General features: G+C 40.0%; 2 protein-coding genes across 9 annotated transcripts in view; both read right to left on the reverse strand.

The window, feature by feature from the left end:
- Positions 1 to 2,283, reverse strand: part of LOC109430287 (uncharacterized) — a 225,532-nt gene extending 223,249 nt beyond the window's left edge. For all 7 annotated transcript variants that reach the window (XM_062846181.1, XM_062846179.1, XM_062846178.1 and 4 more), the window contains exon 1: positions 1,870 to 2,283. The gene's annotated coding sequence lies outside the window, so the exon portion shown is untranslated. The remainder of the gene's footprint in view (positions 1 to 1,869) is intronic.
- An 18,953-nt stretch (positions 2,284 to 21,236) lies between these two features.
- Positions 21,237 to 22,594, reverse strand: LOC109430291 (molybdopterin synthase catalytic subunit 2). Of its 2 annotated transcripts, XM_062848131.1 has the most exons (3): positions 22,544 to 22,594; positions 21,883 to 22,359; positions 21,237 to 21,778 (listed from the first exon to the last, which is right to left on the reverse strand). In XM_062848131.1, exons 2-3 carry the CDS (start codon positions 22,009 to 22,011, stop codon positions 21,440 to 21,442), a joined length of 468 nt encoding a protein of 155 aa, XP_062704115.1. In that variant the 5' UTR covers positions 22,012 to 22,359; positions 22,544 to 22,594; the 3' UTR covers positions 21,237 to 21,439. The 2 variants fall into 2 exon arrangements, with proteins under 2 accessions (XP_062704115.1, XP_062704120.1); XM_062848136.1 differs by lacking the exon at positions 21,237 to 21,778 and having other exon boundaries at positions 22,007 to 22,359; positions 22,540 to 22,566.
- Between the last annotated feature and the right edge of the window lie 2,276 nt (positions 22,595 to 24,870).

Raw genomic sequence — 24,870 nt, forward strand, 5'->3', positions numbered from 1 at the left:
CCCAAAAAAATGACCACGTGGTTTATGGACAGCCCCTAAGCTTAAAATAAGAAGATCAGGTGCGCTGGTTTTCTTTATGAAGAGATTTGTGCCCTCGAAATCGTGAGTAGGTCCCAAAATCGGTCATTGTGGCGGCCATTTTGAGATTCTAACAAGTCTGTCCTTAAGGAATAATCGGAAATTTTTCTCGAGCGCTTCCTCTTCTTCTTCTTTGGGGTTCTACATCCCCACTGGGACATGGCGTGCCTCGCTTCAACTTAGTGTTCTTTGAGCACTTCCACAGTTATTAATTGAAAGGTTTTCTTTGCCTGCCATTGAATAAATTTGTATATTGTAAGGCAAGTACAATGATACATGGGCATAAGGAATAGCCTGGTACACGGTTTATATGGGAAAATATAAAGAATGGAAAAATAAAAAAATGGAAAAACTCCAACTCCTGTATACTTTTTGAGTTTCATTTTGGTCCCATATCAACTGTGCAAAATTTCAGATCGAACAAAGAAACTATATTTTAGCGCCCGCCATTCTTAGTTTTTCATACGATTTACTATGGGGAAGATTTACTTCTTCAAAGAAAAATCGCTTGAGGTCACCCATTGATCCCTAAAAATAAATCGTTGAATGATTTCTGTAAATAACTTCACGAGGAATCAGACCTCCGAAGACCACAAAGCGATGCGACATTCGTGGAGAAAGTTATTAAGCCTTACCCGATCGATAAAATGACGAGATTTTATTATTTATTGTTATTCCTTACATAGTTACATGTTAAACAGCGTTGGCATGTCATTCGATGTTCAGTCAATAACTTTTTCCACATGCCTTAGATTGCTTTGGGGTCTTCAGAGGGTTTGCTCCTCGAAATATTTCCAACAGGAATCATTCATTGATATATTTTTAGGGGTTAAGGGGCAACCTGTGGTGATTTTTATTTGAAAAAGTGATTTTCCTCATAGTAAATCGTATGAAAAAAAAGGCTGGCGCTAAATTATAGTTTCTCCGATCGAGCTGAAATTTTGCTTAGTTGATATGGAGCCAAAATGGAACTCAAAAAGTGTACAGGAGTAAAATGTCTTTTCGTGTCCCACGCTAATAGGGAGTCGAGAAAATTTTCCCGACCGGAACTGGAATAGAACCCGCTGTCTCCAGATTGGCGATCCATAACCTCAACCACTAGACTAACTGGAGACCCTCGAGCGCTCTACCAAGCTTTTTCCTGCATTCTATTTTTAGAAAGGAGTTGTTCATACATATATTACAGAACACAAGTTTTACGATGTTAAAATCCACTGTAAGATTTTTGTATGAAAATGAGAAGTGTTCGGTAGCGCATGAAAAGGCATCACACTCCCATTTAAATTCATCTACTAAAAAAAATATACTGAAAATAATATTATTTCCTCTCACCAAACCACGGTGCACGATGGACGTGTGTGAGTGCCAATGTTTCCTGTGTATGTAAGCCAACTTTACGCCTATATTTATGTAGCATTCAAAGATTTAACACCACTGAAACTGTGCTGGCGATCGATATTTTATGTATGAAAATTTTGACATTTTCTAGGGCACCATAACTTTTTTTTGTTTTTGCACCGACTTTTCGCCAATTAATTTCGATTTTCCTTGTTTTATCTACAATGAACAAAGTCTGCTCTCACTCTAGCTCCGACAAGGATGCGATTGGACACGGCCCTTCACGTTAGACAGGCCAACTTTTCCTCCATGGTTATACGGAAAAGGGGGCGATGTCTTCTCCGAACTGTGCTCACTCAAAAGAACCACCCACTTGAAATACTTTTTCGTCTTGTTGGTAAAACTCTATCCTTTTCAATCACTTCTGCTATGAATTTGGATGCATTCATTCACCTTTTTGTGGATGTAATCGGCCATGATCAATCTTCAGTAAACACCGACTGGACCCTTGCTAATCCTTGAGAGATGAAACGAAACCTTCCTGGAACGGCATATTTTCAAATCATTCCGAACCCATCGCACAGTAACTGTTTTTCAAAGATGTTCTTCTCCCATTTCTCGAGGCCACAAATTCAAATCAACGGACATTCCGAAAGATCACATTTTCTGGTCAAGGTCCTTACAAGATTCAAACAACCTTCAAGTCCGTTTTCCTTCACCAACCCATCATAAGAAAAAATGAAAAATCCCATCCAACAGTCCGTGTCACAGACAAACACGACGAACGACACACCGAGTTCAGGACGACGGCTGCGGATGATGATGCGGACAACGGCAACGACGACGGCAAACTGAGGACTGTTTGTTCCTTGTCTGGCTGAGGCAGTCCACTCCGCAAATGGAAAAGCTTCGATGTTGGTATTGGTGTGGAAATGTTACCCAGGATAAACTCGGAAAATTCTTATCCATTCAGAGAGTGGAGACGGAGAGCAAGTGTTTTTCCTTATAGGACGAATAATCTTCACTTTGTTATGATTTTGCGTAGTTTGAATAACTGTATTAGTGTAATACCCATAACGCCTCTCTGAAATCAAACATAAATAGAGAATATCCTTTGTAGGAGAAATGTTTTGCTTGAGTGCTAGTGTTCCAAGCTAAGGAACCGATAGAATGTGGAAATAGGATAACAATTCTATATTCAATATAAAAAAAATATTTGAAGTTTAATTAGTATAATCATTTTATGCTTATTTCTGGTTCTACGTTCTTGCATTTTTTTTTTTTTGCATTTCCACAGTTATTATTCGAAAAGCTTTCTTTGCCTACCGTTTTGTATGAATTTGTATATTGTGTGGCAAGCTCAATTCTGCCCACAGCATGGAAGTCATGAATTTTTTTCGACTGGAACAGGAAACAATCTTGCCACGAAGATCGGCAATCCAAGACCTTATTCACCGGAGACCGTTATCAACCCGTGCCCATTTTTAACCCTTAACCCTTAAAGGATGTGGACAACTTTTTTGCATAGTTATACTTATAGCTTTTGACCCAGTTCCTGAATTTTCAAATCCAAAATGTTGTTATCAAGGGGATTATTTGTGCTATCATATGCATACATGGAGATTATGTTATGCTAGAACATTTTGGAGATATAGCTGCAAATGTAGTGTACACCACTTGTTATTCGCTCGATTTCGGATAATATTTCTATGCAAATGAGATATATTTTAGTGAAAATTGCTCAAAACTCCTTGTTTGGGTTGTAGCTGTAAGACAGAAATGAGTTATGTCCTTTTACATCTGTAACATAGATCTCCAGGTTATCCAAAACGTCCAGAAGTTTTGCACTCTGTCTACTGAATACAAATAGTTATGTTTACTTTTTAAATCACTTGAACTTGAAGAATTACATTCAATACATCAATACATGAAATGATGGTAATCATGACCTGGTGATGTTCTAGGCAACTTGAAAAAGATCTGAAGTTGTGATTGTAAGGCCTTTACCTGTAATAGTATATCAAACTAATGTATGCATGTCAGAACTGATTTCATTAGATCCATACATGCAAATCAGAGTATGAAAGACTAACTGCACATCAATGGCGATACCTTAGGCCATCCAAATCATTCTGGAGTTAAGGCCTTTATATCAACACCGGTAATAACGCATCGGTTGCATTTCAAACTTAGTATAGTGCGTTTTGGTAGTCATAGAAGATCAGTTGAATCATATGGTACTTGTATACACATCATAGAGGCATCCTGGATTTTTCAAACTATTCTGAAGTTGAGAAATATGGTTTGGATTTGAAATGGTGTACCAACAGAAGTGCACAAACATAAGATTTTGGCCATTTGATTTATACACATAGTGCAAACCATGGGCGCGAAGTTTCCAGATCATCAGAGATATCTGAGGTCACCTTTCAGTATTATGTGGTTAAGGCCTTCAGATCTATACTCGTAACAAAGCATCCTGCACGTTCAAAACTTGGTGTAGTGTGTTTTAGTGGACATAGATGATGAGTTCAACAATATATCATATAACTTAAAGCTGTTCTAGATCATCTAAACCATTCTGAAGCTGAAATATACGGTTCTCATTTGTAATGACATATCAATAAAAGTGCACTAATAGCAGCATTTATCTGGACGTTTTGGATCATTTCTATCTAACAGCTATAACCCAAACAAGGAGTTTTGGGCAATTTTCACTAAAATATATCACATTTGCATAGAAATATTACCCGAAATCGAGTAAATAACAAGTGGTGTACACTACATTTGCAACTATATCTCTAAAATGTTCTAGCATAACATAATCACCATATATGCATATGATAGCACAACTAATCCCCTTGATAAAAACCTTTTGATTTTGAAAATCCACCCAATGTGTCAAAAGCTATAAGTATAACTATGCCAAAAATTTGTCCACATCTTTTATTGCGGAGATTCCACCTGTTTAGACTCCTGCGCGAAAATTAGTTGCGTGGATTTTTCTTGCGTGGGCCCACAGATATAAAACCAGACCGCGTCCTGGTGAATATTTTCCGTTGCATTGTTAGGTACACATTTGGTGATAGTTTTTCACTGTAAACAAACATTTATAATGCACCTACGCTGAAAATGAGCCTAATCATTTATTTGCATTGGAATCAATAAATCTTCACAACGGGCAATAAGGGTTAATATATACCTTATAAATAATGTAAAATACTTTCATACGAACAGTTGGAATTCATTATACACGGTGCCATTCAGTTAACGTCGATCGCGATTTCTTTGTTTAGTATTTAATTAGAGCATTTCCAGCACAAAACACCAAAAATGTGCCTTTTTTGACTCGATATTTTTTAATGCGATTTTGTTCATGCGTTGGATTTTGTGAATCATTAACTTTTGCATCAGCACAAAACCATTTTATGCAATTCAGTATCATAATTTCTAATTTATATAACTCATTTATGACATTATGACCAACTTTTCCGAACTGGTTCATAATGCAACTCAAATGAGTTGCAATAAGAGCATTATGCAATTATTTTTCATTGTGCAACTCATTCCAGTTGCATAATGAACAATTGCGGAAATGTTGGCCATTTTAATACTCAAACGAGTTTAATAAAATTGAAATTATGAAACTGAATTGCATAAAATTTTGTATGCAACTCGTTGTAAAACTCGATTTTTTTCAGCACTATGCAAGCCTCGTTGGATAAATTTACAACTCGTGCTGAAAAAATCAACTTTTTGCAACTCGTTACATAAATAACTATTTCCTCACAAAACTTTTGAAAAGGGCGTTTGAAAAAAGAACAATTTTCTCCATTAAAAAATTATAACTCTAAAACGGCTTATTGGATTTAAATGGTATCTTCAAAGATGTTTTGAGGTTATTTTAAGGACTTTTAGAAAAAAAAAACGCTGAAAGTTATATTCATAGCAGATCTATGTTTTTTTATATTAATTTTCTGTAGAAAGCCAGTTTCAGAATTTGTCAAGGTGCCCAGGATTACTTCGCTCCATTCTATCCTCATAGGTTCGAGCTCTTTGCATCCTTCTCCTAGCTCTTAAGCAAGATGCCCGGAACCTTTCGATTTCTGAGCACCGCCAGTATACCGGATTTTTTTTTATAGAATGAGGAAATCTACTGATCAGATACCCAAGAGGTGGGTCCTCGGGTTATGTGGGGGTCGATCCACTAAAACCTCATTCCTTACCTTCCTTTCCTTCTCGAGGTAATCCGTTAGGGATGACCTCGAGAAGGGGGGACCGTACATGAGTACTCTCTATAGGTAAGCGTTCCACCAGCTATCGCCTTGAGTTGTTCTCTATCCCCCGGAAAATTGGGTCCTGGCTTGTACTATAGACTATCCCGTTGGACCCACGCTTCAGGATGAGGACTCAACCGCCATTTTCTCTGTTGAACACGATTCGGGAGACCGTGGAAGTAACGGAATCCCACTTGTCCGCTACCGTACACATCCTTTCAACAATATTTTCCGGAGTGATATCTCTACCGCATATCTCCTGCATACTCGACCTTTGCTGCACGGAGCGCGGACATTCAAAGAGCACATGCTTCATGCTCTTCGCAGTCTGAATAGATAGAGCACCCATGGCCTGACAGAAATTGTGTCAAGTGCAAGTTTACCTCGCAGTGGGGCCTGCTCGTTCATTTAGACACGCTCGGTATGAGCCTGTCTATCTATCTACCCTTGCTACCTTAATGTCGTGTCGCTCGAAGCACTCTTCATCCTCTGCCACCACTAGTGCTATGGGCATCATGCCCGCTAGAATACATACCGCGTCCTTCGAGACCGTGTGGTATGCGCTGACCACCCTAAGGCACATCAGCCTGTGGCAGAGATGGGCGCTAACCGTTAACCTTAAAGTATCAAAATTTAACGCGTTAACGTTAAATCGTTAATATTTTATAGAAATTTAACGTTAACGTTATTTGTTGACGTTAAATTTCACTTGGTGGAAAAATCGTCAAATGTTTTCCGTAAATTAAATTTATTATTTTGAATGTGCAGATATGAAGATAATCATGTTCTTTTGCATGCGTACATTGAGGTTTATTAATGAAAATTGCGAACAAAAGAATCTGAAATAAGATCTTTTATAAAACAAAAATAACGCTTGATTTTAAGAGCGCCAGATTTACCGTCGTTAACGTTAATCGGTTTTTCAAAAAGTTGGGCTTCGTGGCCGAGCGGTTAACGGCGCCAGTCGTTTAGGTTTTTTTTTAATTTCTTTTTATTCGTGAATTTTAACTTCAGCTAATTTTTCACACAGTCGTAAGCCTCGGAGTGAGGGTTCGATTTCCGCTCCAGTCGGGGAAAATTTTTCGTCGAACGGAAAATTCTCCACTGGGCCACTAGGTGTTATATGTGTTGTCCGTTGTCCGTTGTGTAAATTGTCTTTTAACTGAAACGTTAAATCGTTAAAAAATATTTAACGCCGTTAATTAACGGTTAATGGATTAACGGAAATGTGCCCACCTCTGGCCTCTGGCATCGATGTATCTGTTGGAAACCTCAACAGGAAATACGTTTATTGTTTGGTTTATTTACCGCATGATGAACCATCCCCTACGGATGCTCTCAAGCAAGTCATTGCATACTGCACTTCAAAAGGCCTTCCGCTAATTGTTGGTAGTGATGCTTATGCTCACCACATAATCTGGGGCAGCTCAGACATCAATTTGAGAGGCTCCAATTTTATGGAATACTTAAGTAGTACAGATCTTGGATTACTTAACATTGGCAACCGCCCAACCTTCATGGTATCTGGTAGAGAGGAAGTGTTAGACATAACGCTTTGCTCTAGCAGAATTAGTCATGAGCTGACCAATTGGCATGTGTTAGATGAAGAATCTTTATCTGACCATCGCTAACATCTTGTTTGAACATGTGAATGTTACTTCGCAAACTTTGCGTTTCAGGAATCCTCGGTCAACCAACTGGGATCTCTTAACCGATTTGGTTGCAGCCAAATTTCATGGATACTCACCATCAATTGATACTCCAAGTGATTTAGATGATGCCGTTGATACTACAACGGCCTTCATCATGGAAGCTTTTGAAGAAGCCTGCCCTCTGCGGTCTGTGAAGACCACAAGAGGAACCCCTTGGTGGAACTCCGATCTGGCGAAGCTCAGGAAACAATGTAGAAAGAGTTGGAACAGACGACGTTCGGCTGGATTGGAGGCTTTCAGGTCGGCTCGCAAGGCCTACCAGAAAGCTCTTCGGTCTGCTGGACGATCCGGCTGGAAAAACCTTTGTACAAATGTTTCCAGTCTGAGTGAAGCCAGTCGATTGAACAAAATCCTTGCAAAATCTAAGGATTTTCAAGTGAACGAACTTCGTTTGCCAAATGGCGATTTCACTTCCTCTGATGAGGAAGTTTTGGAATGTTTATTCAGTACACACTTCCCCGGATGTGTGGATATTACATCTTCGGATGAACCTGATGTCTTTTCTTGTAGTTATGATTCTTTAGCTTCGGCTCGGAGTATCATAACTTTAGAATCGATTGAATGGGCACTTAATAGCTTTGCTCCTTTCAAATCTCCTGGGGCAGATGGGGTTTATCCTATTTTGCTTCAGAAGGGATTTAATCATTTCAAACATGTTTTGAAAGAACTACTTGTTTGCAGTTTTGCTACAGGGTATATTCCCAAATCCTGGCGGGATATTACTGTGAAGTTTATTCCGAAAGTGGGTCGCGCGTCGTATGAAGAAGCAAAGAGCTTCAGACCTATCAGTTTGACCTCTTTTCTTCTGAAATGCTTAGAACGCATAGTCGATCATCACATCCGTGATGTTCATCTGGCCAATGTGCCTCTTCATGTGAACCAACATGCTTACCAATCTGGAAAGTCCACTGTGACTCTTCTACACAAAGTTGTTTACGATATCGAGAAGGCATTCGCTCAAAAGCAATCCTGCTTGGGTGTTTTCTTAGATATCGAGGGTGCCTTTGACAACGTGCCTTTCGATGCCATATTGGAAGCCGCACGGGGTCATGGATTATCTCCAATGATTTCCAATTGGATTCACCAAATGCTCAAAAACCGACATCTCTTCTCGACTTTGCGTCAAGCGGCGATTAGGAAATTGAGTGTTTGTGGATGCCCCCAAGGGGGAGTCTTATCACCACTTTTATGGAATCTCGTAGCAGATACGCTATTGAGGCAACTCAATAATAGCGGTTTTCCTACTTATGGTTTTGCCGACGACTACCTAACATTGTTAGTCAGTATGTGCATCAGCACCCTTTTCGATCTGATGCAAAACGCTCTTCAGGTAGTTGAGGGCTGGTGTCGCCAATATGGCCTTTCGGTAAATCCGAGTAAAACATCTATTGTTCTTTTCACGGAAAGGCGAAACCGTAATGGTGTTCGACCTTTACGTCTCTTTGATTCTGAAATCAATGTGACTGAACAGGTAAAGTACGTTGGAGTCATTCTTGATTCCAAGCTTTCCTGGACGCCTCATGTTGAGTTCAGAATCAAGAAAGCTTGTATGGCCTTCGGGCAATGCCGGCGAACCTTTGGTACAACTTGGGGTCTTAAACCCAAGTATATCAAATGGATTTACACAACTGTTGTTCGTCCAATATTGGCTTATGGATGTCTGGTGTGGTGGCAAAAGGGCGAAGTGAGAACGGTCCAATCAAAATTAGGCCATCTCCAAAGGATGTGCTTAATGGCGATGTCTGGAGCGTTCTCTTCAACTCCTACGGCAGCGCGCGAAGTGCTCTTTGGCGTTGCCCCACTAAACATTCATCTCAAACAAGAAGCACGTTCTTGCACTTACCGTCTATGGGTACTCGGTTTACTAGAGGAAACTCCTGTGAACCGCAGTTCAACACACACCTCGTTGTTTCCACTTTTGGTGAATTGGGACAAAGTTGTCCTTGCTCCAAGTGATCTTACAATTGCTTGTAATTTTCCATATAGGACATTTTCCACGAAATTCCCTTCCCGGGAAGAGTGGACATCTGGATATCTGGAGAGAAGTATTTCAGACGGCATCGTATGTTACACTGATGGCTCCCTTCTCGAAGGTCGAGCAGGTGCTGGTGTTTATTCTCGTGAGCTAAGGCTGTATCAGTCTTATTCACTTGGCAGACACTGCACCGTTTTTCAGGCCGAAATATTTGCTTTTATGTGCGGAGTGCAATCCCAAGTAACATTTCAACAGCCGTTCAGCTTTCGCTGCAATTTATAAAGGTTTTATAATTGCAATGGATGTGCCGATTTGTTCGCAGAACACATTTATCAATGCAAAACAGTTGTGCTCGTTTGAACTATTCCATGACAATTCTTAAACCTTGTCCAGTAGATAAATAAAGCCAAATATCGAACAGTTTTAAATATTATTTTCACATTGCCTTCTATGTCGCTATAAAACCAGCTCGTTAAAGCTACACACTTTTGGTTTATAAATGCTTAGAAAAAATATTCCATAAATGTCTTTGGTCATCACAAAAGCCGTTACTAAGCCAGTCAGTTTCACATTAAAAAAATGAAAACAATGTTATTTTGCATATCGTTTTCTATGCAGTACTCACGACTATTCACTACTGATATTGTAATGATACGCTGCTAATGAAGACACAATTACGGATACATTACTATAAAGAAGCAAGAAATATGCACAATTTTCAGTATAACCACGAGCCGCTGTGTTATGAACGGAATTCAGTTGTCTTCCTTGATAACGACTCCCGATCGTAGTCCAGCTTGGGGTTACCAATTCAACTTATTCTTGCCCATCAACTTAGTGCCATCACTAAGCACGGTTCCTTTCAATGCAGGTTCTTGGTCCCCTGGAAGTCCTCCGGATTACGGTGTATGCAAAATCATCACCATATAACGAATAGCAACGAATGTGTGCACTCGTTAGCCACCTTATGTCGTTTTCGTTTTTGTGGCGGTGCTACACCGCTTCGTGCTACACTTTTCTCTACAAAAACGAACACTTTCGGTGCAGTTGCATTGGTGTGCGTGAATAAAAACCAAAATATTTACAACTTTGCAAACGCTGATTGGTGGATACGGTGCAGCACCTGCTACACTCTCGAATTTTTGAGTGCTGCACTATCTTGAGCGGTGCAGAAAAAGTGCTACACCGGTGCAGCACGAAAATCAAAAACGAACACTTTCGGTGCAAAAGTGCTACACCGGTGTAGCTCCACCGCAAAAACGAAAACGACATTAAATAAAACAAAACCAAACCGGGATAGTTTGCGAATAACAACGAAAACGGCGCTAAATTAGCGATATAATTGAGGTAGAACTGGAAAGGGTAATGCACAAAATGTTGTTTCCTGAGGGATGTAGTCTGGTAATCGAAACCGACATCGCTTCTTGAGTCTCCGAACGTAAATCCTGGATGAATTACTGAAATTGCCGTCAGCTGTCAAAATTTGTTTTGGTTGCTGTTTAGTCACCATTGTAGGGTTTGTACTGGCATGCACTCTCTATGTTTACATTGAGTGTGTAGATGGTGCGAATTGGGTAGTTACGAATGAGCGTGTAGAGTGACAGTTGCGATAAAGTGGAGCGTCGGCGGACGACGGACAGCGAACCTGTGGGAAGTCTGGTGATTCCGAACGAGCGGAGAAAGCTTCTGAGCTGGAGAGCTGGAGTTTGCCGTTGCGAGAGTTGCTTCCGGAAGTGGACCCTACAATTGACGACGAGGATGGGATGGAAGGCCTCGTATACGGTGAATGTTTTTTGGCCTCTTGACCGTGTTTGTTTTCAGATGGATTGCTGGCAGGTTGGTTGGTGTTGTGATGATGGAAGAAACGGTGCAACAATTCGGCAGGTGAAGTTAAAAGAGGAAGTATAATTATTTGCACGTAATTGATGCCATAGTGTTTTGTAAATGCAGGTGTGAATGGATAATTTTTGGACAGCTCATTGGGAGACCGTGCTTGTATGATGTTTCAGTGGAGAAGTGTGAATGCGCGTGGTACAATCGGTATTTATCTGAACAATTTTTTTTTCAACCGTGGCGGGTTGCCGGTTGAAGAAAATTTTAACCGTGGCGGGTGCCGGTTAAAAGAACACATGAGACCGTGGCGGGTGCCGGTCGAAGCAAATTTAACTGTTGCGGGTGCCAGTTAAAAAGGACAAAAAGACCGTGGCGGGTGCCGGTCGAAGCTAATTCAACCGTTGCGGGTGCCGGTTGAAAGGACAATTGAGACCGTGGCGGGTGCCGGTCGAAAGGAACTTAACTGTTGCGGGTGCCGGTTATAATCGAGGCCGTGGCGGGTTGCCGGTCGAAAGATACATTTGATCGTTGCGGGTTGCCGATCAAAGAGAATGATTAACTTTAAAAGTCCCAGTAAGGGTGCTTGGGAGCAAGGTAGTGATTCCATGGATTGGGGCGCCTGGAAAAAGGATCCGTAAATTCCTGAAATCAGGTGACATCGAGGTGTTGTGTTGTCATGACTTAAGGGTGCGTTGAATACACAATAGTATTTGGTAGTGGTTTTGGCAGTTCCTGTAACCACAACATGGTAACATTTCCATGGCTGGGGCGCATGGAAATAAAGTAATTTACTTTAGAAGCTCCTTCCTCCAGGTAGAGTGCTTGGGAATTGGGAAGTGCTTCCATTACATCTTGAAGAAAACCAGGGTATATTAGTGGATCCATTGATTGGGAACAGTGTGATAATTGGCTGGATGATGGAGAGGCGATGCCTTGCATGTTGTGTTTGAAGGCAGTGTAGTGTTTCCATGGTTTGAGGATGCCTCTAGGAAGATTGGTCTGACTTAGAGATTCCAAGTTGCATTTGAGACTTTGAGAGCACTAGAAGTAAATCGTATTATCGCCTGATAGTTCTTGCGAGAGACGTGCGGGCGTGAATCATTGTATTCCAAGGTTTGAAAGTACTTGTAATGGGTAATACATGTATATAATGGATCGCTAAAATAACTAAAACGGCCGCTATGAAGCGAACAGAAAGCGCCACTGTAGCCTTGTGTGTTTGACGTAACTCCACTGCTGTCACAATGTTAATGCCCATATACGCTGGCGGCTTTGTTTACATGCGGCGAACACTAGAAAAGTTTGCTTCATTGATCCATTGATTCTGACTTGGAAGAGGAGAACAGGGTTTTCGTAGTTCGATGGATTTGATGCAACAGTTGTCACAATTACACCAAGCGAACGTGTAACGTTTGATGGTTTGTGTAAGGAGTGGAAGGGAAAGCGAGACATGTTTTGTTTACTGACCGGATGCTGGATTCAAGAATGGATTGTTGATTATACCAAGGGTTGCTGAAACTTGGTTGTTGAAGATTGGCTAGCTACGTGTACGTGGATGGTTGGGATTGGAATGATAAAATTTGGTTGGACTTTGTGCGTCATTGAATTTCGCACTTAAGAAGTTGGATGAAAAATAAAGTATCTAGTGTTGAAAGGAGTTGACGTCTATGATTAATAAATCTTACACCGTTCACCGAAGCGGTCAGCAATATTATGAAAAGCAGTGTGTAGTTCGAATGAAGCATAAGTTCAGAGAGTGACACACGTGACTCCTATCAAACCAAATGAGTATAAGGCACAGACAGAAAACGTGACTAAGAAAAGAAAATAGTTACTTTCAAGGTTTGGTTCGTGGACGGCCAAGATGTATTGTGCCATCAAAACTGAAATTTTTGAGAGATAAAGAAATCCTTAAAGTATGTTTTTGTTTGGATTTGTTAAGTGTGGGAACTCACATCGACGTGGAAACCTCTGCACCAATGGAAAAAGTTAGCTGGTTGAAGAATTAAAACATTTGCAGTGTTAAAACAGGCATTGCCTTATGAATTTAGGCATTTTGTCTTACTTTGTCTAGTTTCTCTCATATACATTATTTATATTCACTTGCTTGACGCATTGGTGCAGTGCGGCTTATAGAATTCTATTGAACTTTGACGAATAGAGTGGCTTCTCTAAATTATTTTCTTGTCATGGAAAAGTGAACATTATGTGAAACTATTGACAAAGCTATTGACTGTTGTTCATTGATAAAAGGTTGGAATTAGAATTGGAAAAGGTTTGAAAAGCCAAGGGGATGTTATTCGAAAATAGTTGAGCCACGTCACATCACGTTGATGTTGGGGAGCATGTGGGCCGGCATGCAAAGATGCAAGGTGGTTGATGGTAGCTGCTGAACACAGAGTCTTGTTATGTGGATTGTTCTGATAATTTGTGTGACGGGGTTCGATAATTAAGGAGGGGAAGGTTATGGATAATTGTTTCTGGTTTCGCGGATGTGTTTTCGTGTTTGACAGATGCTGGATCTCCAGTTAGTTCAATGCAGTGGTGCTTGTGCTGAAGCATACCTCGGGCTAAATTGAGATTTAGCGTCTAAGCCGCGGGCCGCAGTTTGAGCAACACTGGTCTAATGGATAGGGCATGCAATTTCTAACCCAGAGAAGCTGAGTTGGATTCCCGTCTCGATCGTAAGGTATTCGATACTTCCTGGATGTATCAATGAGCTTTCCACAATGTGCAAGTTCCAATAGCAGGTGGGGAAGGTCCTTGATGTTAGATTGCTTATGTAGTGTTGCAACTGGGCAGGCCAAAGTCCAGCGGAGGCATTGTGGATTGTTGTTTTCAAGTATTGAGGCTGGTATTGCATTTCAGAGCATGGGTTAAATTTGCTGAAATCAAAGGATTCAGTAGTTTTAGTGTTACATAAAGAGAAATTGTTTAGATGTCAGGTTCATATCATTTTTTTAAAGAAAGATGGGGGTGTAGGGTTTGTACTGGCATGCACTCTCTATGTTTACATTGAGTGTGTAGATGGTGCGAATTGGGTAGTTACGAATGAGCGTGTAGAGTGACAGTTGCGATAAAGTGGAGCGTCGGCGGACGACGGACAGCGAACCTGTGGGAAGTCTGGTGATTCCGAACGAGCGGAGAAAGCTTCTGAGCTGGAGAGCTGGAGTTTGCCGTTGCGAGAGTTGCTTCCGGAAGTGGACCCTACAACCATATATGTTGAAAAAATGCAGTTCAGTTTTCGATTGGCATTTATAAAAGCAAAGTGGCATGCGTAAATGCAAAATTATTACAAAACGCTCTTCATTATGATTTTATGAAAGCAAAACGGTTATGCAAAATAAAAATGATAGTTTGTGACTTCGCCATATTGATTTCATCACATTCGCCTAAATTGTCAACTTTTCAGAGTTCTTTTTCATATTCAATTATTTATAGAACAATTTTCAACAGATAACAAAATGCATGCACTATCTTTTAATTAACAAATGAAGCAACCACCAAATGAAAATCATGTTTTGGCAAACTCTTACCTTTATTTGAGAATAAATAAAAAACTGAAAAACAACTATTTCGGCCAGGGCACATAGAATTTCCTATTTTTCCCCTAACATTTCACTGTAAATCTCAAACGGCACTTTAAAATTAGGTACGATGTGATAAATATACCACTTCAAAAGTAAAAGCCCAACACATGAATTTCCTGATTTTTTTGTGTTTGTTTTTGTTGGCATATTTATCCAAAGCCAAATTAACTCTATAAATTCCATAAGGTAATGAATAAAGTATTTTCTAGCTGGGACAGCATTCATCTAGATTGAGTAGCACAAATACGGCAGGCGTAAATGCTGTATTGTTTTATTCGAAGTTTGCATCTGGTTTTCAAATGGTTTTCAATGCAATCATTGTGAGACGATTTTGCATTCAATGCTCGTGAAAATATACACTTCAAGACACTCTCCAGGATGGGCCAACTAGACATATTTTAATCTACAAGAGGTTTTGGCATAGGTTTTGAAGATAAAGCTGTCTTGAATAGAGTTTTATGATGATTGGTTTATTACATCCTTGTAGAGTTTAATAAAACTCAAATTGTTACTTGGGATCAGCCCTTCAGCAGCACGTAATGGGCAAAGTAATATACTTCTGTTCAGATAGCCACCCAGACAACCAGCAATCGTATAAGATGTTGCATAGGATGATAATGTGGAGGCCATATGCGTGCATGCCTCCATTTAGGCGCATGTAAAATGTACGCATAGCGCCTCCACTTTAACATCTTATGCAACATCTTATACGATCACTGGTTGACTGGGCAGGCTGCTATTAAAGCACTTGCTTCGGCCAACTCCAGGTCGAAGATAGTTATCGCTTGTCGAACTCAAATCGAGGAGCTGAATTCAGCAAACGCTGTTCACCTTGTATGGGTACCTGGTCATTCTTCCATCGCTGGAAATGAATTGGCTGATGAGTTAGCTCGCACTGGAGCATCACATGACTTCATTGGCCCTGAGCCAGCTATTCCGGTATCCAAGTGTTGGATGAAGCTTCAGATTGACACCTGGGCTGCCACTCAGCACAAACAATACTGGAATAGTTTGGAGTCATGTCGTCAAACCAAATTGTATTGTACTGAACCATCTCTAGGGGTGGCAAAGTATCTAACAAATCTGTCAAAGCAGAATTGCAGCATGCTGGTCAAAGCATTGACTGGCCACTGCCGACTCAGTTATCACATGGCGAATATTCAGCAAGCTGATTCATTTGCCTGTGATAGCTGTGAATCCGATTATGGAACTTCGTATCATTTAATATGTAACTGTCCAGTTTTTGCGCAATTGCGTTTCCGAGTACTCGGGAAACACTTATTAAGTGAAACTGACTTCAGAAACCTGAATCTTCAGGACGTTCTGTTGTTCTTGATCCGCTGTGGTAAAGAGCTATAGGCTCTCTTTACGCTTTATGCGTTATCACAGTGCCCTTCTCAGGGCGCTGTTTGAACCCATTGTGGTACGCTAATGCGTTATTACAGTGTCCTTTTCAGGACGCTATGTGAACCCATTGTGGTACGCTTTTGCGAGTATGACGATCCTATTCCCTTACCTGTCCTTTCCCATGTCCTATCCTTTTTCCTTCCCTTCTCCGTCAGGTAAATGATGAATAGGCTCGTGTTCATGGCGATGGCACAAATATCCCGAATGGAGGAGAACGTGCCTCTAGAGCCGACCTACTGATACCTGATACCTGATAAGCTAATTTTTCACACAGTCGTAAGCCTCGGAGTGAGGGTTCGATTCCCGCTCCAGTCGGGGAAAATTTTTCGTCGAACGGAAAATTCTCCACTGGGCCACTAGGTGTTATATGTGTTGTCCGTTGTCCGTTGTGTAAATTGTCTTTTAACTGAAACGTTAAATCGTTAAAAAATATTTAACGCCGTTAATTAACGGTTAACGGATTAACGGAAATGTGCCCACCTCTGGCCTGTGGGTACTCTCAAGTCGCTTCACGTTTCGGTTCACAACTACACTGAAATAACTCTACGAGCCCATTTTATCAGACACTACACATACATTGTACCCGTAGTCTGACACGTTCACATCAAATGAATCGTTATACGTATCATATCAAAAACAGTTCCGATTGAAAAGCCTTCTAACCCTTCTAATAAAACTCAATGACACTTGCGCATATCGGAGTTATAGGCACATAACACGATCGATACATTAGCTGTGTATATAACTTTGGCCGGGTGGAAAAGCAACATTGGCAGATAAAGTGGAATATGTTTGGCAGAATTTCGCAATCCCATCAAGTGAGCTTCGTGGTCGTGCGACTAGCAGCGTCGGTCATTAAGGTGTTATGAGTTCGATTCCCGCTCCAGCCTAAGGAAACTTTTTTTCAAAATGTGAAGGATATTATTGGAGTTGCATATACATTGGCGCACCCAGCCCACATGATAGAAGCAAAATGCAAGATATATAACAGTATAATCACGCTAACGCCGCTCAGCACTAAAGTGCATAATTTCCAGACTACACCAAAAATGTGTAACCCTTGCACATTTACAAAATCAGCTCCAGTGTCCGCAAAATTGTTAAAATCACAAAAATTTGTGTACGCCAATCTAGGTAGGATTACTAGTGACCTTGGAAAACAAAAAAAAAATCAACATTTCGCATCTAGAAGAGTGTACGAGCTGTTTTTTGAGAATGTGTAACTGCTACACATTTTTGTGTGGTCTGGAAATTATGCGCTTATGAGTAGGTCTTACACATTTTAGTGCTGAGCAGTTTTAGCGTGATGGCAATCTGAGAGTCATGCCACATGCATCGCATATAACTCTCACTTCCCATTATCAACCTAAGATTAGATCCATATGTTATTCCAATAGTGCAGTAATATAGGACTGACATATAACTATGAACGGGGTAGTTGGCTCAGCGCTATAGCGCATTCGACCATGCAGCGGCGCCATACCGTAGTATGGAGACCACTATTGACGCGAGCATTTTACGATTAGGGGAAAGTGGGGTAAGATGCCATTTTTCAAACTTTTATCGTTTTCAATGATAAATTGCTTCATTTGTTAGGCTTTCAAAGTGGTAACACCAACTAGACAATATTTGCTCGATACTTCAGCAAAAATATTTACTAAACTATTGCATTCTCATCTATTTTTAGCGTTTTTAAAAACTGGTTCGTAAAACGGAAGTGGTGCAAAAAGGCCATCTGCCATGAGGTAAGATGCCACTTCATGAAAACATTCAAAAACTACGGCCATAATGTTTCGGGTTTTTCTGACTCCTTCCCCCCCCCCCTGTCCCACTTTTTCGTTTACTCAATAAATGGAGTGTCAGCCACCCCCCCCCTCCCCGCTAAACGATGCATCAATGCAGTTCTAGAAGCTAGGACGCCAAACCCACGGAAAATCTTTTGATTTCCCAATGAAAACTGGCAACTTCCGGTTTGTCGGGCATGCAATTAAGGTTTTCTGGTGATTTTATTACCAGCCAAGTGTTCTCAAGGAGATTGAGGCACACATGTCTGGCAACATTAAATATGGACTGTACAACAATAGTAGTTTTAATAAAATTAATACTGAGAATTTAGGCCGACACTCGAAGTGACGAACTTTACAGTGCTAGTTGAGTAAATACACGAAAGATGGGTAACAACAAGTGTGCACCAACATATGCATAACAATATGCATGTAAAAATAGCCGCAACTATCCATGGTGAATTTAAAATAATGACAACGGATATATAATGGAACAGACTCACCGGATTTAGCTCCAAAATGCCCCTTAGACCATCAGGAATGTTCACTCTATGTAGCCACGCGTTGTACAAAATGAACCTGAAATGAGAAGAAGACAATGGGCCGCTCAACTCCACAAAATGGCGGCCCGCAAATTTTAGTATTCTGTTTATAGCATTGTTGAGCATCATAGAGAGCATAATTTATATTCAGTTGTAAATATAGTTTCTTGTTACTATGCTAAGAAATAGATAGATTCAAAAATTTTTGTTTTCTACCTGCACCAGCGAACTTCTTGAGTGAATAGCATTCAACATTTGAAAATTAGATTCTAAAGTGTTCATTCTCTAATGCGATTCTTCTTATCACCCTGCCCTGTCTTAACTAGAAGATATGAGTAATGCAGAGACATCCCGCATGTACTCTTGCATTACATAATAAGGTTGGACCCTGCTGCAATCAATGTCGTTATGCTATCCACTCCTGAGTTTATAGTTGACATAAAAATAATTTCGAAGAAATGAAAAAGAATAGTACGAATCTACTTGTTAATAAAATGCTTCTACTATTACTACTACTACTACTACTACTTACTACTACTACTAATACTACTACTACTACTACTACTATCGAAAGTGCAATGAGTGATCGTTAGCTTCCCAGTCTTGTTAGTAGGTAGAGGGTTAGTATAGACTGGTAATAAGCCCTGTCGGTCCCCCCAGCACTGCGCGTTATCAACTGTTGTTAGATCATGCGACAGCGATTAAGCGTATGCTGGAGGCATGACAAATAAAGCGTTTAAATTTAAGTCAATAAAGCAATGGTATAATTATTCAGATTCTATTTTAGTTTAATTTTGTAAAGGAATGCTTTAATTCAAAACCTAGTAACTTTCAAATACTATTCCATTTACTATTTCACTAATTTTCGTTACTATATTTAATTTAGCTAATCTATAATTATAAAAGACTAAAATTGAAAGTATTCAAACACATTTTCACTATATGACGACGCTTGATAAGCCATCGTCAAACCCATCACTCTTGGACAGGGATTCACTACAACTTAGTCTATTCCAAACTAATTGACTTGAAATTTTGTACACGGCTAGATACTATACGTATCTCATCGCGTCCCAAAGATTGAGTCAATTGGTTCAGAATTGGCTGAGTTATAGCAGAAAAGTGCCCAAAAAGGACCCCTGCCGAAATGATTCCACTTCCCTACTAACTGCAGAAACTCTATTAGTTTCTGGTGGAATTCCTCAAAGCACGCCCAGCGGAATTCATATAAAAAAAAATTTTTTTTCTTCCGTTTTTTATAAAGTTTTATGATGTTTTTCGTTAAATTTACGATATTTTGTTTTTTTAAGCCGGGTTGAACTGTCGGGAAAATCTGTTTTGGGTAAAGCCTTCGCATAAATTCCTGGCGACACATGATTCTGAACAATTTAGAGAATAAGTTTCTATTTAATTACCAATTGAAATTCTTTGGGAGATGGCAATGAGTCTTTGAAAGCATCTGGAGCAATAATAGCATTATTTATGGAAAAACTTCCAAACAATTGATCTGCCCCTACTAAAATTTTAGGGAAAACACTTTTTAAAAACAAATCTTTAAGGAATTCCTGGAGAAATTCCTGACATGTATGAAAACGCCATCAGATATCAGGAAAATTTTACATTGCAATCGTTGATGAATTAGAACGTTTATAATTTACGATTTCAGCCTTAGAAACCTGCAGTAACACTTTTAAAGTAACAACAAAAAAAAATCTTCCTGGAATTCGCAAAAAGTTTTCAGAGATTTCCCTAGAAATTGTTTCCAAAATTCTTTGACGAGTATTTTTTTTTTTCGGATATTCCGCCAGAAGGCCATCTTGAAGGTTTTTGTTTAATTCTGCGCATTCTGTTTTTGCCCATAGTTTTTACGAATTTACCAAGAATCTTTTGGAAGAGACTGTTAGAATCTTACTAAGAAATCGCCCTATTACTTCATTATGAATAATCCATAGATTCGTACAACAAATCCTATAATCATAATGTTATCAGTATGAGTTCTGACCCTCCACGATTTTTCTCTTTATTTTGGTTTAAACAAATATTTTTTTTTAAATTCTACTACTTGATCATCTTTCAATTTAACGATTTTTTTCTAAACATGTCGTAACGTTAAAATCAAGGATGAAAACACTCGTACTCAGATACACTCACTTACTATTACCTCAGCTCAGAAGCCTGCAAACAAAAAAAAAAAAACAGTGTGTGGAGGACCTTGCAGTTTTATCTAGAAGTCCTCCGAATAGAGTAAGGGTCGCAAACGCATGTTGATGCCGTAAGAGAGCAGTGAAGGTGACTCTCCACATGATGAATGGAAATTACTCCGTGAAGAGTCACATTCATAGCTCTGCCACGATTTTGTTATACGTGTTCGAACCTTACTTTGTTCGACAAACTTTTAAATAAAACTATAAAGTAAAACTCTTTCCTATACACTGTTTTTTTATTGCAGGCTTCTGAGCTGAGAGAATAGCAAATGAGTGTATCTGAGAAAAAGTTGTTATTTGGAGCAAACATTCAACGTGCGTTCTTTTTCCCAACAGCTCATTATGGGCTACGTGCAGGGGCACGTCAACTGTGCAAAAATTGATTTCCCCTGAAGATTTTTTTCATTTTTCAAATGGATGTTCCCTTCAGCACTATCCATAATATGCATATGATGCATGCTGCCATCAAGTCTAATAGGATAAATAAAACGAATGATTTTTAACAGTGGAATATAAAAACATTCATTCAGATTTATTAGTATACATGTTGCACATTTTTGCCGACCACCTGCTTTGCATTCGTTTTCATACTTACCCTTAATATTCAACGCCTTTCTCTATGCGTCATTTGTCATTAAAACTATTCACGTGCACAATATGGAGCCTGCCGACTATACTTTTACATTTAAAATGTATTCATCATAAAATATGATTGTCTTTATGACATTTTGACCAGGTACACTCCCTGTTCTCTTTCCACTCGGAGCAGCCTTCCCCTTCGGCGTACTGCTCTTTCTTCCACACGGGTACACTTTTCTTCAGTTCATCGATGGCGAAATGGACTGCTTCCAAACTGGACTTCCGATGCGGTGAACTAACGGCTATAACCACCGATGCTTCTTTAACAGGCACCGTTCCCAGGCGATGATGAATGCCAATATTCTTGATGTCAGACCAACGTGCGCGCATTTCCTCACAAATCTGGTTCATGGTTTTCAAGGCCATGGCTTCGTATGCTTCATATTCTAGTAGAACCACCTAAAATAAAACCATCACATATCAGTATTTTCGAATTCAAAATGAATAAATAGGCAATCGATCGATAGATAGATAAATAGACCCAAAGGATCGATAATACTCACCGTTTTACCGTCGAAATTATCTCTGGTCGTTCCGACAAACAATGATATCGCTCCACAGCTCTCATGTGCCACCAGATCGTTGATCTCTCCCACCTCCAACTTGTCGAACGTCAACTTGAGATAATTCATCTCCGAGAATCAGCAAGCAATTATCCTCCGGCGATCGGCGGAATCACCGCAATTTCGTCACCGTTCGCTAGGTTAATCGGTTCCGTCAAATCCTCGCAGTATTGCTCGTTGTGGGCAATGATGACGCTATCGCGGATGGCGGCCAGCTCCGGGAACCGTTCACAGATGGTACCAAGCACCGCGGAACCACTCAGGCGACCTTCACTGGTTGGCAAGGGAAAGTTAACCAACGAAGAAGTTCCTACCAGTTCGCGTGATTTGGCAAAGAACAACAGATTCACTCGAATCACCTCCTCCGAGCGGTGACCTTGGCTCATAGTATGCGATTTGCGTTGACTGCCGATTTCACTACGGGGAGAATCTCAATCAATGTTCGCAGTAAGCTTTGCTACTAACGACACACTTCCAGCGAGTTGTGAATAAGGTACGGTGATAAGGCATAAAACAAGTGTCTTTCAGTTCGACTTCAGATAGTCGCGATGATTTTGCACAATGGACATAATTTAGATAATAAATAGGTGTACATACTTACTTTGAAGGATGGTGGTCCTACGAAATAGACACTACGCGTAGTGATAAGGGGCTGTCCATAAACCACGTGGTCATTTTTTTGGGACTTTTCAACCCCCCCCCCCCCCCCCCCCGTGGTCATTAGTCCATACAAATTTTTTTTTTCGTCCATACAAAATGGTCATTGGCCGAACCCCCCCCCCCCCTCATGACCACGTGGTTTATGGACAGCCCCTAACAGCTTGCGATAACGGATGAGATCGACTAAACAGAAGGTGATGCGATTCGCACGGCCGTGGTTCTTGCGTAAAATTAGTAAATAAAAAATCAAGCGCCACATTGCAAAAACGGCTATACAGATACATTTTGAGAAAACGTGAACTATTTTTAATGAAATAGATTTAAACAGATTCAAACTTATTTTTACCCAAATCCGTAAAATGATGACAGTAAAACAACTAAGACTGTAGAAAACTAATAAACTTACTATTACGCGTATTTTGTTAGAATTTTGCAAGGTTGATTTCAAAAACAGTTTTGGAGTTTTTCATATCTTTCTCTTGATTTGTCATTGACGCGTTTGACAACATCACGAGGGGTCCAGAAATGTGTCAAAGTAAACAATTTTTTTTTGTAATAGGGTACTTGTACCTAAAATACCAGCCTGATCAACCTTCTTTTATTGGCTCCCTGAGTGTCGCGGACTGACTCAATATGCTCTCTCAGCGGAAGCCAAACATTGGGAGCCAAACATTGAAGATAGAGGTTATGTTAAACCTTGTTGTACCTGTGTGCTTGATTGAAGAGTATTGTTATCTAGGTGCTGCGGATATAATCAAAACTGTTGTCTCGATATCTCCATTTGCCGTTATCAATCCGTCGGAAAGCGAGGAGAAGAATAAACATTGTTTAGAGCCCATTTTAGCTAATTTTGTAACAACTATCCTTCCAAATTTCCATCGCGAATGGAAAATAATAAACTTTGAACACGACAACAAAATTGGAATAATGGTGGATTGATCATGTTTACCATTTCCGAACAGCGTCGCGACGGCATGTTTGACAACTGCGCTCAGAGAGGTGTTTGCAAGAAAATTGAACGCTCGTGCGTGTTTACAAGCTGTGTGACGGGAGTGTGTAGGCGTGTGTTGGCTAGCTTGAGAAATAAAACCGTTTCTATCCGCAGCACCTAGTTGGCTCCTGAGAAGGATTGGTTTGTTTTCACGGAAACATTTCCGTATGAAAATATTAAACAAAAAATTACTATCTTCTGCTGCTGCTTGAGAGAAGAGGGTGATAATTGTTAAATTGCCTGATGTTTTATTGCGCGAGATAGGTCACGGAGAAAAAGAAAAACCCCAAAAATAGGTATGTATTTTTAAACTCAAAATTGAGTTAACACAGTGAACTGAAGAAATAGGTAAATTTCGAACTGATCACTAAGGGTGTGAACCATTTCGCTTGTTCGTTTAACTTTTAGTTAAAATTTGACACTTCGATAGTTATTTTGAAAATAACTCTACTCGCGAGCAGGGTTAGTCAAGGGGTTGGTCATTCAGCACACTTCATTTGTGCCGTGATTTTTGAGCGTGTGCCAATATGTGCCTAAACTGTGCCGGTTATTTTTCAGTGTGTGCCGAAGTGTGCCGAACGTGCCGGAGGTGTGCCGAAAGTGCCCAGTGGAATATTTTCTTAGAATGTTTTACGCTAATTATAATCCTGTCTATTTTTGGCGAATGTCATTGGTCTAGTCGGTGTTTACCGACAAAATTCCACCCAGAACACTTGTCTAGAATCTGTATGAAGGGATTTTTTGCAATCGTAAGTATAATGACAGTTTGATTCCATACCGCAAGGTTGGATTTCTATGTTGTGCCCATGTGTGCCGGATTGTGCCGGCATGTGTGCCGAGATGTGCCGGCATGTGTGCCGGGCACAATGTGCCGAATGACCAACCCCTTGGGGTTAGTCTTGACAGTTCGATAGTTATTTTTTGTTCGCAATGATTTGGCTGCGTACTGTATTTTGTTTCAAATAACTACTCCTCTGTCAAATTTCAAATGGGCCACCGTCGTGGTTATTTTTTAACTTTTCGATGGCAAATAACTATCCAAGTGTCAAATTTTAACTAAAAGTTAAACGAACAAGCGAAATGGTTCACACCCTAAGGGAATTTTACTCAACATTTGAGTAGTTGAACGGAAACATAAATTTGAGTAAAAATTACCCAACAAAAAGTTCCCCGTTTGTTTAATAAACGTATTTTTAAGTTTTTCAAAAACCCATTTTTAAGTAAAATTTACCTTCTTTAGTAGTTCGATGCAGGTACTCAAATTTAGGTACTATGCC

The sequence above is a fragment of the Aedes albopictus genome, chromosome 1 (assembly GCF_035046485.1).
Source record: "Aedes albopictus strain Foshan chromosome 1, AalbF5, whole genome shotgun sequence".
In the NCBI taxonomy this organism is placed as follows: Eukaryota; Metazoa; Arthropoda; class Insecta; order Diptera; family Culicidae; genus Aedes; species Aedes albopictus.